General features: G+C 42.3%; 2 protein-coding genes across 9 annotated transcripts in view; one reads left to right on the top strand and one right to left on the bottom strand.

The window, feature by feature from the left end:
• CPSF3 (cleavage and polyadenylation specific factor 3) overlaps positions 1-3,661 on the bottom strand; it is a 19,496-nt gene extending 15,835 nt beyond the window's left edge. The window contains exons 1-5 of one of the 2 annotated variants that reach the window (XM_053939710.1): positions 3,507-3,661; positions 2,955-3,018; positions 2,464-2,561; positions 1,364-1,492; positions 440-617 (exon numbers count right to left, since the gene is read on the bottom strand). In XM_053939710.1, the coding sequence (XP_053795685.1) occupies positions 440-617; positions 1,364-1,492; positions 2,464-2,561; positions 2,955-3,018; positions 3,507-3,646 (609 nt within the window). In that variant the 5' untranslated portion in view covers positions 3,647-3,661. Of the gene's footprint in view, positions 1-439; positions 618-1,363; positions 1,493-2,463; positions 2,562-2,954; positions 3,019-3,506 lie in introns of those variants that run through there. The other variant, XM_053939711.1, reaches the window with a different exon arrangement.
• On the top strand, positions 3,639-12,361 carry ITGB1BP1 (integrin subunit beta 1 binding protein 1). Of its 7 annotated transcripts, none has more exons than XM_053939713.1 (7): positions 3,639-3,722; positions 5,106-5,206; positions 6,132-6,210; positions 6,917-7,053; positions 8,234-8,326; positions 11,164-11,313; positions 12,001-12,361. In XM_053939713.1, exons 2-7 carry the CDS (start codon positions 5,135-5,137, stop codon positions 12,070-12,072), a joined length of 603 nt encoding a protein of 200 aa, XP_053795688.1. In that variant the 5' UTR covers positions 3,639-3,722; positions 5,106-5,134; the 3' UTR covers positions 12,073-12,361. The 7 variants fall into 7 exon arrangements, with proteins under 7 accessions (XP_053795688.1, XP_053795690.1, XP_053795689.1 ...); XM_053939715.1 differs by having other exon boundaries at positions 3,649-3,722; positions 5,109-5,206; XM_053939714.1 differs by lacking the exon at positions 3,639-3,722 and adding an exon at positions 4,180-4,242.

Below are 12,361 nucleotides of genomic sequence, written 5' to 3'. Positions count from 1 at the left end.
CATAGGAGTGTTATAAGAAAAATGTAACTCACATACATTGACAAATGCCATTTAACAACTTGAGACAGGCAGAGCTGTATATAAGAATTCCAGAGACAAACATCTGTTCACAGATTTTACTACAATCTAGCTTCTACACAACTCCCTCAGCTGCCACCTGCCTCTGATCAGCCCAGCAAGGGAAACTACATGTTTAGTGGTTCCAAGTCTGCATCACGTCTCAGACTCCCATACAACCCAAACATCTTACCTGATCTGTGTCACTTACCAGTTTTAATCAATGAGAAAATACATGTCCTAAGCCAAGGCCTCTCACCCTGACCTGAGTCCAAGTCTACTGGACAGCTCCAGCCACAGTGGTGGGGCATAAGAGACAGTAATAATTAATGACTACATTAGCACTCAGGGTTGATTTCAACTTTTAAGAAAGACAAAATACCTTCACACCAGCTATTTCAATCATAAACATGGCTGCTCCCAGAACGTGGCCTGCATGGTAGCACCAGAATTTGATTCCTGCCACCTCTTTCACTTCATGGAAGTTGATGGTCTCAATCTTGTCCATGCTTTCTTCGAGGTCTGTTTCTGTGTACAGCATGTCATCCGCTGAGATGTTACTGGATACAAGTGAAATGGCTAAATATCAGCTCATCTGAACTGCTGGAAAAAACTTCCTGGATATTCCCCACTGACCCATTTCCTTTCAGTGACACCACATCTCCTATGCTAGAAATCAAATCCAGCTACTCTAATGCAGCTCCTTAAGGAGAGTTACAGTATCTTTCTTTTAAAAGGCCATTCTAGAAGCGTCTTTTCAGTTAAGAATCTGCTCTGTGTTTCTCAAAAGGTTCCCAGCCCTGGGCAGAGATCTGCAACTTAACTTGTAACAGTTCTCAAAAACCACATGGATCCATGCTTTTCCTACCAGCCCAGAAGAAACAAGTTAAAAGAGGACTGTTCATCAGGTTTCTGATCCAAGCTCAAAACAGCTGAGTTGAGATACACTCAGGACCATTGCAGTCACATGGAAATAATGTGTCAAGGCATGAAACACAAGAAAACAAAAAATATAAGATAGAAAAAAAAACCCCAACACATAAGTAACAGAGCCCTCTTTGTATATTTAATCTCTCCTTGTCTTGAAGAGTTAATTGTATCTTTAGGAGCTTAAAATTCATTACAAACTATCCATGAGATAGTAAAATTATTCATTACTTCTAATCTGGTTATACGTAATGTTGCTACTTAAGACAACATCCAGGTTCATCCAGCTATTTTTGGTAGCTTCACTTCAAGTTTCCCATTGGAAAGGGAAATAATAGGTGAAATAATTCAGGAAGAGACAGCCCACAGGTTAGCTTACCTGACTTTAACATAGTCTGAAAGAAGCCATCTGTAAATAGCTTTTGTGGCATGAGTCATAAATGTCCTTCCCTTAAAACTTGTTTTCTGTAAAAACCATGGCAAAGCCCCACAGTGATCTAAATGGAAGCTTAAAACAGACACACACACAAATCCAATTAATACATTCATATTAGACAACACTAATATATAATATGCATAATTCACGACTTTACTGGACTAACATGGTATCATGAAAATCCAGAAACAGAATTTTCAACCTTGCTGTTAACTGTGCTGGTCTATGTTCTGCAGACTGGTGAATAGAAACACGACCAAGAAAAGGTAAAATTAATACAGGAAAATCTCCATTAATTGCCAAGGTGTTACATGTATAGGTATTAAAATGACCTTCTTTTTGTAATTTCCATAAAAATTTAGAGGGAGAAAAGGAACAGGAGCCAGGGACACTAAACAAAGATACATGAAAGCTAAAAACACAATCCTAATTTTGCATGTTGCACACCACAGAATAAAACATGATCTCTGAAAATTAAATTATTTGTTCACACTCTAGTTCGACCCATCTTAAGAAACTACTTTTGAAATACATGTAGAACAAACACATACCACAAAAGCTCAGGATTTTATGGAGAGCTTTTTATTACTGATTACATCATTTAGATAGAAATGGCTCTCCTTATCTCTCAGCCACTAAGCAATACATAAAACACATTCAAAGCTTGTGTAAATCTCCAAGAACCTTTCAAATTCAAAGCAAATAGAGCAAAAAACACAACAATATTCTTCTGCAGTCTTTGTGTAGAAAACTCGCTCCATGAGCTATCACAATGGTGTTAAAGCAGGCCAGGCTGTAAAACAGGCAGACATCAGAGTGACCTCAGAAAAGAGCTGTAATGTCAAAAGTGAATGAACATCCTCAATATTCAGTCCTTAATTCTAAATGGAGATCCTTCAAACTTTATTTTTTTTAAACCTGGAAACTAGAATTTTCCCCTACCATCCAAATAACACCTATTTTTCAGCCTGTCTTAATAACCTACAAGTGAACACAGCTCAGACCAGGACCTCAAGGTATTTGTGCTTTTAGGTGGCACTTACTGGCTAATGAGAAGAAGATCAATCTCAGCTGGATCTATCAAATCAATGTAAGGAAGAGCATCCATTCCTTCCAGCCCAGGATGGATTCCACAATCAAGCTAAAAAATGAAAGAAAGTTAAAGCTTCTAGCAGAACGTATAAAAAACCCTCTTCCATCTTGGTCTATGACATAGTTATTAGTGACTGGTAACTTTTAGCATCAAACAAAAAAAGGTTTTCTTCATTAAACATTGCTTTTAACACTGGATTTCAAGCAGAATGGCTTAGGTTGGAAGCACATACATTCTCTACAGGGATATGGTTTTATTTTACAGCACAGGCTCTGTGATGCCTAATATCATACATGCTCCAGAAGGCTACAAAATGTGCCTTTTCTAGCACTGTCTGACTTCAGTGCAGAGGCTGAATTTAACCTGCAACATTTCAGATAACTTTGGTGATCTGACATAGCACACTGAGAGGGCATACAAACATATCCATGCGATAATTACCATTATTTTTCTTCCTTTAAACTCCAGAATGATGCATGACCTTCCTACTTCTTGGCCGGCACCTCTGCAAAGGGACAGCAAAGTCATGAGGACTGAAACAACCCACACCACACAGATGTAACTACACTGGATGCCTTTACTGGGGTTATTTTTCTATGTAGAAATAACAACTGCACGGCCCTTTTATGCTCATTTATGCAAAGTACCTGAACAGCTGTACTTATCCCAAAGGCAGTGAGGCCCTACGTAACACAGCAGAAATAAAAACAACCCGTTTGAGGAAATTATTTTGGCCTCTTTTTTTACTGAGCACTCGTCTCAAACTATTGACACGCATAATTAAAGTTCACCTAAGTAACAAATCGGGCCGAATAAGCCTGGAGTAGCACCTTCAAGCTGTCCCAAAAACAACGTTTGTGGGAACGCTACCACAAACACCCTCAGCCGGCAGCAGCACCTTTACCAGGGCAAGAGGCGGCTCCCACGGGCGCTGCCCCGGCCCCGGCCCGGCCCCCCGCGCCCCCCCGGCCCGCGGCTCCCCCGGGCGCTCACAGGGGCCGGATGAGCAGCTGGTCGCTCTCCTCGGCCGGGATCAGCGCCTCGGCTTTGCGCTTGGCCGCCATCGCGCCGCGCTCCCGCCGCCTTCCGCCGCCGCCGCGCCTGCGCCCGCCCCGCGCGACCCGGAACGGCATCCGCGGCGGCAGCGGCAGCGGGAACGACGTCGGGAGCGGGAGCGGGAGCGGGAGCCAGCGGGGCCCGGCGCGCCCGGTGAGCAGCGCCCACATCGCTCTGTCACTTGCCGGGTTACCGGCCGGGGACGGAGGGAGGAACGGGGAGAGAAGCAAAGGCGGGATGCGGTGCTGCCCTGTCCGGCTTCTCGGGCCGCCCCCTGCACCCGCAGGGGCAGACGTGCCCCGCGGAAAGCCCGGGAGCTGCTGAGGGCCCGCGTAATGCAGCCGGCTCGCCCGTGGAGCAGCGGGCGCGGAGCCTCCTCGGAGGCCGCCGCTGAGCCGGCAGACGCGCTCCCGGAGCGGCCGCAGGCGCTGTGCGGGAGGCGCTGGCACATCCGTGCTGGAAGCTGCGGCGGCCGGGGCTCGGGGGTGTGCTGGACACCGCCCTGCCCTGCGCACCGCTGGTTGCCGAGAGCGGCTTTTAGTCCGCAAGGGACCCAGTGTTCGCTTAGTGACGGAACAGCGGCGGCCTAGGGACTGTGACCCATCGCGGCATCGCACGTCTAAGCTCTGCCTCGTGCTTCTTTCATTATTTTCTGCAGCGTGAGCCGTCTTCCGTAGGTTGTCATCATCCATTGTCCTCTTTCTTCCACCTGCTCAAGGTTTCTGAAGTTTGGTAATGAAAATAATTCATCTCTGAAGCTGAGAAATAGGGTTTCAGAGAAATAGGGAGCCAGCATCCTGGCATCCTTGACAGTGGCCATCCACTGTCATCCTTGACAGTGGCCAGTCAAAGTTGAAGTGAAGCAAGGTATTAGTAAGGCAGGCACAGGAAAAAAAGGTTCTGAAATCCTCTCAGAACTCCTAGGAACTCAGTTCTAATGCAGTAAATGTACCACGCATTTTGCTTAATTTTCAGGAATATTTAAGTGGTATGAGTATTCCAGTCAGTAGTTCTTCAGAAGTAGGTTGGGGCTGGGATTCAGGTTTTTTTTTTGGTGGTTTTTTTGTTTGGTTATGGAAGGAGGAGTGTTTAGTTGGGCGGTGTGTGGGAATAGATTTTGCTTTTTATTTTGTTTTACTGGAAACACAGTCATTGGAGCAGGGAATGTGTTGTATGCACTGTGTACGGCACTTAGGTTGTACTCACAAATAAAAATCACCTAATACATTTAGGTGGGAGTAAATTTTAAATTTTACCTTGTTTCTAAATCTATCTATGCATTAGAAACTGACCTTTGCAACACTGTGTAAACTAGGTAGTAGCCTTTTTTGACAATTCAGAAGGATAGTGAAGTTTTAGCAGAGAGCCTGAGGAGCTTTCCCCAGTCAGACATGAAGAGCCCCAGAGTAAAATTCCTACGTCCATTCACAGAGTCCTGTGCAGCTTTCCACTTTTGGTCCCCTTTGGACACAGTCACTGGCATTTGCCTGGTGATATGATGATATGACAGGCTTAATTTTTATTTTTTCTACTTAGAAGATCTTCTTTGATCCAATTATGAAAAAATGTTTAGAAAAGGAAAAAAGCGACACAGCAGCAGCAGCTCACAAAGCAGTGAAATCAGCACTAAAAGCAAGGTAAGCTGTTGGATGTGGTGTCTATTCTCTTTGTGAAGGACTTGGGTTTGTTACAAGTTAACAGTTCAGTGGTTCACTTGCACTGATGGTAGGATGTGATTTCCATAAAATGCCATGTTCCACAAAGAGAACTTTCTACTTCCATTCCTCAGACTGTGTTATGGAAGTTGAAAGTACCTATCAATCATAAAGCCCATGTATTCTGAGCTGAATACTCAGTCACTTCCATGGTGAATTACACAAACACAAGATTTTCTCGCAGCACATAAGAAAGGTTTGAAGGAAAAATTAGTACATTTAGTTCTTAAATTTTGTCTTTAAGGACAGTGTCTGGTGCTAGGTACCAAGAATGAGTTTTTTCTTCAGTACTTTTTGGTTTCTCAGTATCTCTAAAAGCATTCTTAATTTTGAATAATGTGTTAGTTTTGTCTGATTGGTTTTAGAATGATCACTTGAATATTCTGGATTTCCCAAGGTACTGTTTCTTTTCCCCTCCACTGCTATGTTATTTTAAGTATTGGTGACAAGCATGTAGTTGTCAATTTCTTCATGTAAAATTGCAGTACCAGAAAAATTTGAACATAACCCTAAGGTTTATTTTTCCTTTTTCTCTGGACATAACCTTAAGGTTCATTTTCTCTTCTTCTGTCATTTCCTCCTTCTTTCAAAATATCTGTGGACTTCTCAAGGGTTCCTGATGAACTTTTACCAGTCCAATCTGCACTGAAGCAGAAAGATAGCTTCAAGAAAGAAACGGGTGGTACTGCTTTTTCCTTCCCATTTTCCAGTGCTGCTGAAGTAACTAGAACATAAACTGTAGGTTTGTTTTTTTTTTTTTTTTTTAAGAGCTGAGGCAGGACATCTAGAAGTGAATTTGTTAACACATTCTCAGTAACTTTCTGATGGTGATAATTTTTTTTCTTAGTCTGTAGATTCCAGTCTTGGGGGACTTTCCAGGTCTAGTACTGTGGCCAGCCTAGATACAGACTCCACAAAAAGTTCAGGTATGTAGTCATAGCTTGAGCAGGTATGGATGGAGCAGGATTAACTTTCTGTCTTTGTATAAAACAGCAGAAAATGGAAAAGCTTAAGATAGGTATTTTCAGTAATACTGAGTGAATCTGTTAGGTAGCCTGGTGACTAATGCAGGCACAGCGCTAGGCCTCTAAGTATTATTAATGATTCATCTAGGATTAAGTCACTGTTTTCAAAGTAAAGGGTCTGAGGAAGAAGAACTTAGTTGTGCTACCAGTCTATTACCAGCACAAATTGTGTACAGCTTTTCAGATGGCTGTTTTCTGCTTCTCTAAGTTTACATTTGCACCAAAATAATGGAAATAAGATTTGATTTTACTTGTTTTTAGTCACCAGTGTATCACTGTTGGACCAAACAGTTAATTTGAAACAAATAGACCTCAAAAAGTAGAACCAGTTTTTTTTTTGTTTTCTGATTCAAGGTTGTTAACTCCAGATATGAATTGGCATAAACAGTGCTGTATCATGGATGCATATGAAACTGTTGCCTTTACCAAGGGTCTGTTCTAAATCAACCCAGTACAGTTCATTAAAGAGGAGTTAATATACTGTGATAAGTGTTTGATGAAAGTCTGCAAAATTAGGGAATTTATTATGTTAGCCCTGTCAACAGCAATTAGAGTAGTATTGCAGTTCTGGAAGTCTTCAGAATGGCTTTGTTTTACTTTGTTGCAGGACAAAGCAATAGTAATTCTGATACATGTGCAGAATTCAGAGTTAAATACGTTGGTGCCATTGAAAAATTGAAATACAATGAGAGCAAAAGTCTTGAAGGGCCACTGGACTTGATAAATTACATAGATGTTGCACAGGTAAGTGGGTTACAAAAGGCAATACCAACAAAGTCAAAAAACATCTTAAACTTAGGTGTGCTTTTATTTATTTATTCTGTGGTTTGACATCTGTAAATTTTAGACTTACTTGAAGAAAGTGGCATACTTAACTATTAACCTATTAATCTCAAAAGCCATCACAGTTCTGTAATTTTAGGTGACTGAAGAAGATGCACCCAGAGAGCCATTCTGCAGAAGCAGGCTCAGAGCCAAGGCCCTTTTCATGAGTCCATATTGAACAAGTCCCATCTGAAAGCTGTTACATTGCCTCCAGCACGATTAGGATTAGTATCCAGGAAGGAATATCTCCCCAGATTCTTCAGTATTGTAGAAGTTTTCCCATAGAGGAAGGTGTCAACTTTCTGCAAGTTTCATCACTCATGAACCTGTGACCAAAGAACCTGAATAATATTTGGGTCATCTTTGCCGAACTTACTTGCTTGTACTTACTTTTGTACTGAAAGCCATAACTGGTTGTTCTCATTAGGTAGCTGATTATATATTTTTAAAAGCACAGAATGTCTGTGCAGCAACTTGCCATTTCTGAATATGTGCTAAAACTGTTTTTGCAGCCAAACAGTGAAAGTGCTGCCAGTGGAACATGAATCACCTTGGGTCAGTGCAGCATGATAGGCCATGCATGATTTTTCAGCCAACCTGATTTGACCACAGGGCCGGACTTTCACCTGAAATGATAAATTCCTTTCTGGAACCATGTGATACTTAGAGTAGAATAGAGCAGAATGGAATAGAATGTTTCTTCTGGAAGGGACCCACGGTGACCATCAGTCCAAACTGCCTGACCACTTCAGGGCTGACAAACAGTTAAATGTGTTGTAAAGAGCATTGTCTAAGTGCCTCTTAAACACTTGACAGGTTTGGGGCATCAACCACCTTTCTAGGAAGCCTGTTCAAGTGTCTGGTCACCCTGTCAGTAAAGAAATGCCTCCTAATGTCCAGTCTCCCCTGAATGTATTTCACATAACATTAAGCGACTGGGCGAGTGCTGGGCAGACCCAACAGAGCAGGATCTGAGCAGGGTTTGTGGTGCTGCTGACCGAGTGGACCCAAGTACACATAAATGTGTTTTCTGTTATATATCTTCACTGTTCATGTTCTTCTGTCTGCACTAAAGGCTTTTGTTTGTTTCCCTCCAAAGCAAGATGGAAAGTTACCTTTTGTTCCAGGTGAAGAGGAGTTTATTATGGGAGTTTCCAAATATGGCATTAAAGTTTCCACATCTGATCAGTATGTAAGTGCTGCACCCAACTTGTCTTTCTGATGAGAGTTGAAAAGTGCTTTCATTTATTTCTCTGGTAGATGATCTGTGTGACCAAAATGTCATTTCTGGCTTTGAGCAGAAATGAAACAAACAAGCTCTCCCAGCAGCACTGCTTCATGTCATATCTCCACAGGCTGTGTTTTCCTGCATTTATGACAAAAAGCTGTTCCTTTTGAGATAGAGCACCAGACAAAAGGCAAGCAAGTCTTTGGTAGTACTCTTTGGGCGCCATTATATAATGGGGGAATGTAGTGTGACTGTGGTGGCCAAAACCATAGGTTCCTCAGCCCAAGTTAGTAAGGCAGTTCCTCTTGGTGTTTCTGTGAAGAGGGAAAAACAAAGGATGGGGTTTTTCTAAGAATACCTGAGTTGCCCAGCTCTTTAAGTTCCATCCTTGCACTCCTAATTCAAGAGTTAGAGTTCACTTCAGCATTAAAGCTTCATGATTCCATTTTATTGATCAAGCCTACTTTTTGTTTGCATCATTTCCTACACGTAGTTTATTTTAGTTTATTTTCCTACTCCAAGTAGCTTCTTTGCTAAAAATAAAAATCCGGTCTCTTCCCCAGAGCCCTCCAGTTGCCTTTGTGTAGCTTTGTGTTGCAGCCATGTGGTTTCCTTCTGGTTGCCCTCAGAGCCCCAGATACCATAAATACTTGGCCTTATGAAGCCTTGACCCATCAACAACCCAGCAATGCCTGTTCATGAAAGCTTCAAGTATGAGCACGGAGAATAGCATTGCTTAATAGTTGAATGCTCTGAAGAGAGCCAAAAAGTTTCCTTTGGTCCCTTCAGAAAATAAAACACTTGTTACTAAAGCCTGGGAGGAAGGGTAGTACTTGTTATTCAGACTTTGAATTCTTTTGAATTCTGTTTTTGCTCTCCTAAATTCTTAATTCTCATTAAAAACATAGGTTACACTATTATTTAAATTCCTTTGTGCTTTGATAAAGATCAAATAGATAATTTAAGACTTTCATCCATCACTTTTCTGTCTTCAAGTTGCAAGCACGCACAAGCAGATAAAGCCTTTTGTGGTTAAACTAGCTTGCACTGACAATTTATTGCATTGCATTGTGTCCCAAATTCTGGCTTTTTGCATCTCTGTCACTGTAGGCATTTAATTTGTCCTTCAGAGTGTTAGTTCACCAAATTATTTTCACAGAGTTCTAAGATACTGAAAGGATGGGAAGAAATTAATTTACAAGGAGACTGTACTCAAAAGAATTCTATCATCCCTCTTTTAGTGATAATCCACATACATATTAGCACTGTAGCAAATTCCAAGCAACCCTTGAGAGTTACCAGTAATTTGGTGAACAGTCTTGGCATCTTTCTTACAGAAATGGGAGGGTGGATGCAGTAAGTTCCAGGCAGGCTCCAGCTGCCCTGAGCGTGGTGTGATATTGCTGATGGTGAGAGCAATGTGAGCAATGAGATGTGTGAGCTTCAGGATGGAGATGTTTTTCAATGAGGTGACCTTAGGGCTGTGGTGGAGGTCTCTCCCTCCAGGGTTCCAAGGCAGGCAGCAAGCTCACTGCCCATTTTTACAGCTTCTCTATCAAAAGTGGGCATTTCTTTAGACCCTTCAGCTGACGGAGACAGGTGTTTGATGCCATGAACACAGAAACAGTGCTGTCTAGAATTTCTAAGACCTTGGAGATGGTATGACTGGAAGAGACCAGATGAGTATGATCAGAGGGCAGGATGGCTGGAGAAGAAAGGCTTTGTGTAGGGTGCAGCTGCAAAGACCTTTTACTGGGTGTCTTCTACCAATCCTCTGGAATGGCCAAAATCAGAAGTGTTGGGACTATGGTGGAAATCTGCAGCTCTGATGGAGAGCAGAATTCTGCCAGATGAGATCTGTAGAAGAGTCAGGACACATCTTGTGGTTTAGGTCACAAACAGCCTAGCTACAGCCACATGGCTACTGCCCCCCAAAGGAACTGACCTTGTCTATACTCTTCTGGGAACAGTTTCCTGTGTGTATCCTTCCCAAGACTGAGACGAGATTATCTGGAAAAATACTAGAAAAGTAAGCAGTTGTTTTAAGTTACCTCTGTACCAGAAGGACAGAGTGTCCCACCTGTCACAGAGGCTCAGTGAGGGTTGGTGGGAAGCAAATGTGCGTTTTCAGATTATGGCCAGGAATGTCACCATAGAATCATGGGAGGGGCTGAGTTGGAAGGGATCTGAAAGATCCTCTAGTTCCACCCCCCTGCCATGGGGACACCTCCCACTAGAGCCAGTTGCTCAAAGCCCCCTCTAACCTGACCTCGACAACTTCCAGGGATTGGGCATCCACAACTTCTCCGAGCAATGTGTTCCAGTGCCTCACCATTCCCACAGTAAAGAATTTCTTACCTTAAATTCAGTAACCTACTATAAACCTACTCTTTCAGTTTAAAGCCATTCTAATCCCCTTTTTGTTACTACATGTCCCTGTAAAAAGTCCCTTTCCTGCTCTCTTGCAGACCCTCTTCAGGTACTGGAAGGTGCCCCAAAGTCTCCCCAGGAGCTTTCTCTTCTCCAGGTTGAACAACTCTCAGCTTGTCTTCACAGTCCACATAGGAATGCACTTCTAAAGTAGAAGCAAAAGTTAAAGCTAAACTTGTGCTTAACCACCACTTTTTAAAATCACTTGAGAGACTAAACTCTCAAGTAAAAAAAAAAAAAAATTACTAAGGAAAGCTTTTCTCCTTTAAATAAATCTAAAGTATTATTTTGTAACTAAGAATAAAAAAGTGGAAAACTGAAATATCTGTTGCACTGTTCCAGAGTAACTTTAATTTGCTGTGTGCTTTCAGGATGTGTTACATAGGCATGCTCTCTATTTGATTGTAAGGATGGTGTGCTATGACGATGGTCTGGGAGCAGGAAAAAGTTTACTGGCTTTGAAGACAACAGATGCAGCCTCTGAAGAATGCAGCCTCTGGGTATATCAGTGCAATAGTTTGGTAAGAGTTTATGCTTTCAGTATTTAAATAAGGTAAAGGGAGATTCTAAAACCCAAGGCCCTTGTGAAGGCTTTTTGACAGAACGAGGATTGCTTAATTTAAAAAAAAAAAAGGTATAAATGTGTGCTGGCTGAGGAGGGGAAAACAGCCCTGCTGTCTACATTGGATCAGCTTTGAGGAAAACACCTACATTCCCTAAAACTGCCAGTGACTGAACTCACCTGAGAAAGTTCTGTCCAGTCTAAAGGGTGCTATGGCAGCACCTATCGACAATCTCCACTTGTATTTCCAAAGACAAAAACCTCTTAATATATGGAGCAGGAAGGGATGGAGTAACAGTCTGGTAATAGAGCATGCAGCCATATTTGTAATAAGGAAAGTGATCCCTTCTTTTGAGTAGGAGAATTCATTGTCAGGATGCTCTGATGACACAGACCCTTGGCTGGCAGCACTGGGGGAACACAAAAAACGAGGTTCTGAATGCTGGTGCCGTGCTATGCTGACAGCCAGCAACTCTGAGTTGGTTCAAAAGAGCTTGTGTAAGACAGCTTCTACATACCATTGCAGGCCAGACAGATGAAATCTGGTCTCACAAAGCAAAACGAAGGACACATACTGCTTTAAATGAGTTTTGAGAAGTTTAGAAGTTCTTCAGAAAGTGTTAATGTGTGTGTTTGGGTTTTTTAGGAACAAGCACAAGCCATTTGCAAAGTGTTGTCTACAGCCTTTGATTCAGTTTTAATGTCTGAGAAGTCCTGATTTCCTGCGGCAGCAGTGTTCGTGTGGGAGGCACCGGGGCTCCTCGTGGCACCACGGACAGCTTGGAGCCACACACAGTCCTAGGAAAGACTTACTGTGCGAAGAAGAGCCACACAACCTTGCACATGGTACTCTGGCATTCCCCAAACATAACTTGAAGAGTCCATCTTCAGTGTCTGGGACATTACAGAATTTTATATTTAACACAATTTCTCTTTTTCCCAGATCATGTTTTCTATGTTAATGTCAATACTGCAGAAATGTAAAATAAAACTGACACTTGCTTCTA

Source organism: Vidua chalybeata, chromosome 3 (assembly GCF_026979565.1).
Source record: "Vidua chalybeata isolate OUT-0048 chromosome 3, bVidCha1 merged haplotype, whole genome shotgun sequence".
NCBI lineage: Eukaryota > Metazoa > Chordata > Aves > Passeriformes > Viduidae > Vidua > Vidua chalybeata.
Note: the sequence above shows the minus strand (reverse complement) of the source record. Positions and strands in the feature narration are given on the sequence as shown.

What these genes read in the sequence shown, in the direction of transcription:
- ITGB1BP1 (XM_053939713.1), top strand. Translation starts at nt 5,135, where the DNA reads ATGTTTAGAAAAGGAAAAAAGCGACACAGCAGCAGCAGCTCACAAAGC. An exon ending in TTTCCACATCTGATCAGTAT is followed by an intron (nt 8,327 to 11,163) that starts GTAAGTGCTGCA and finishes GTGTGCTTTCAG; the next exon opens with GATGTGTTACATAGGCATGC. An exon ending in TATATCAGTGCAATAGTTTG is followed by an intron (nt 11,314 to 12,000) that starts GTAAGAGTTTAT and finishes TGGGTTTTTTAG; the next exon opens with GAACAAGCACAAGCCATTTG.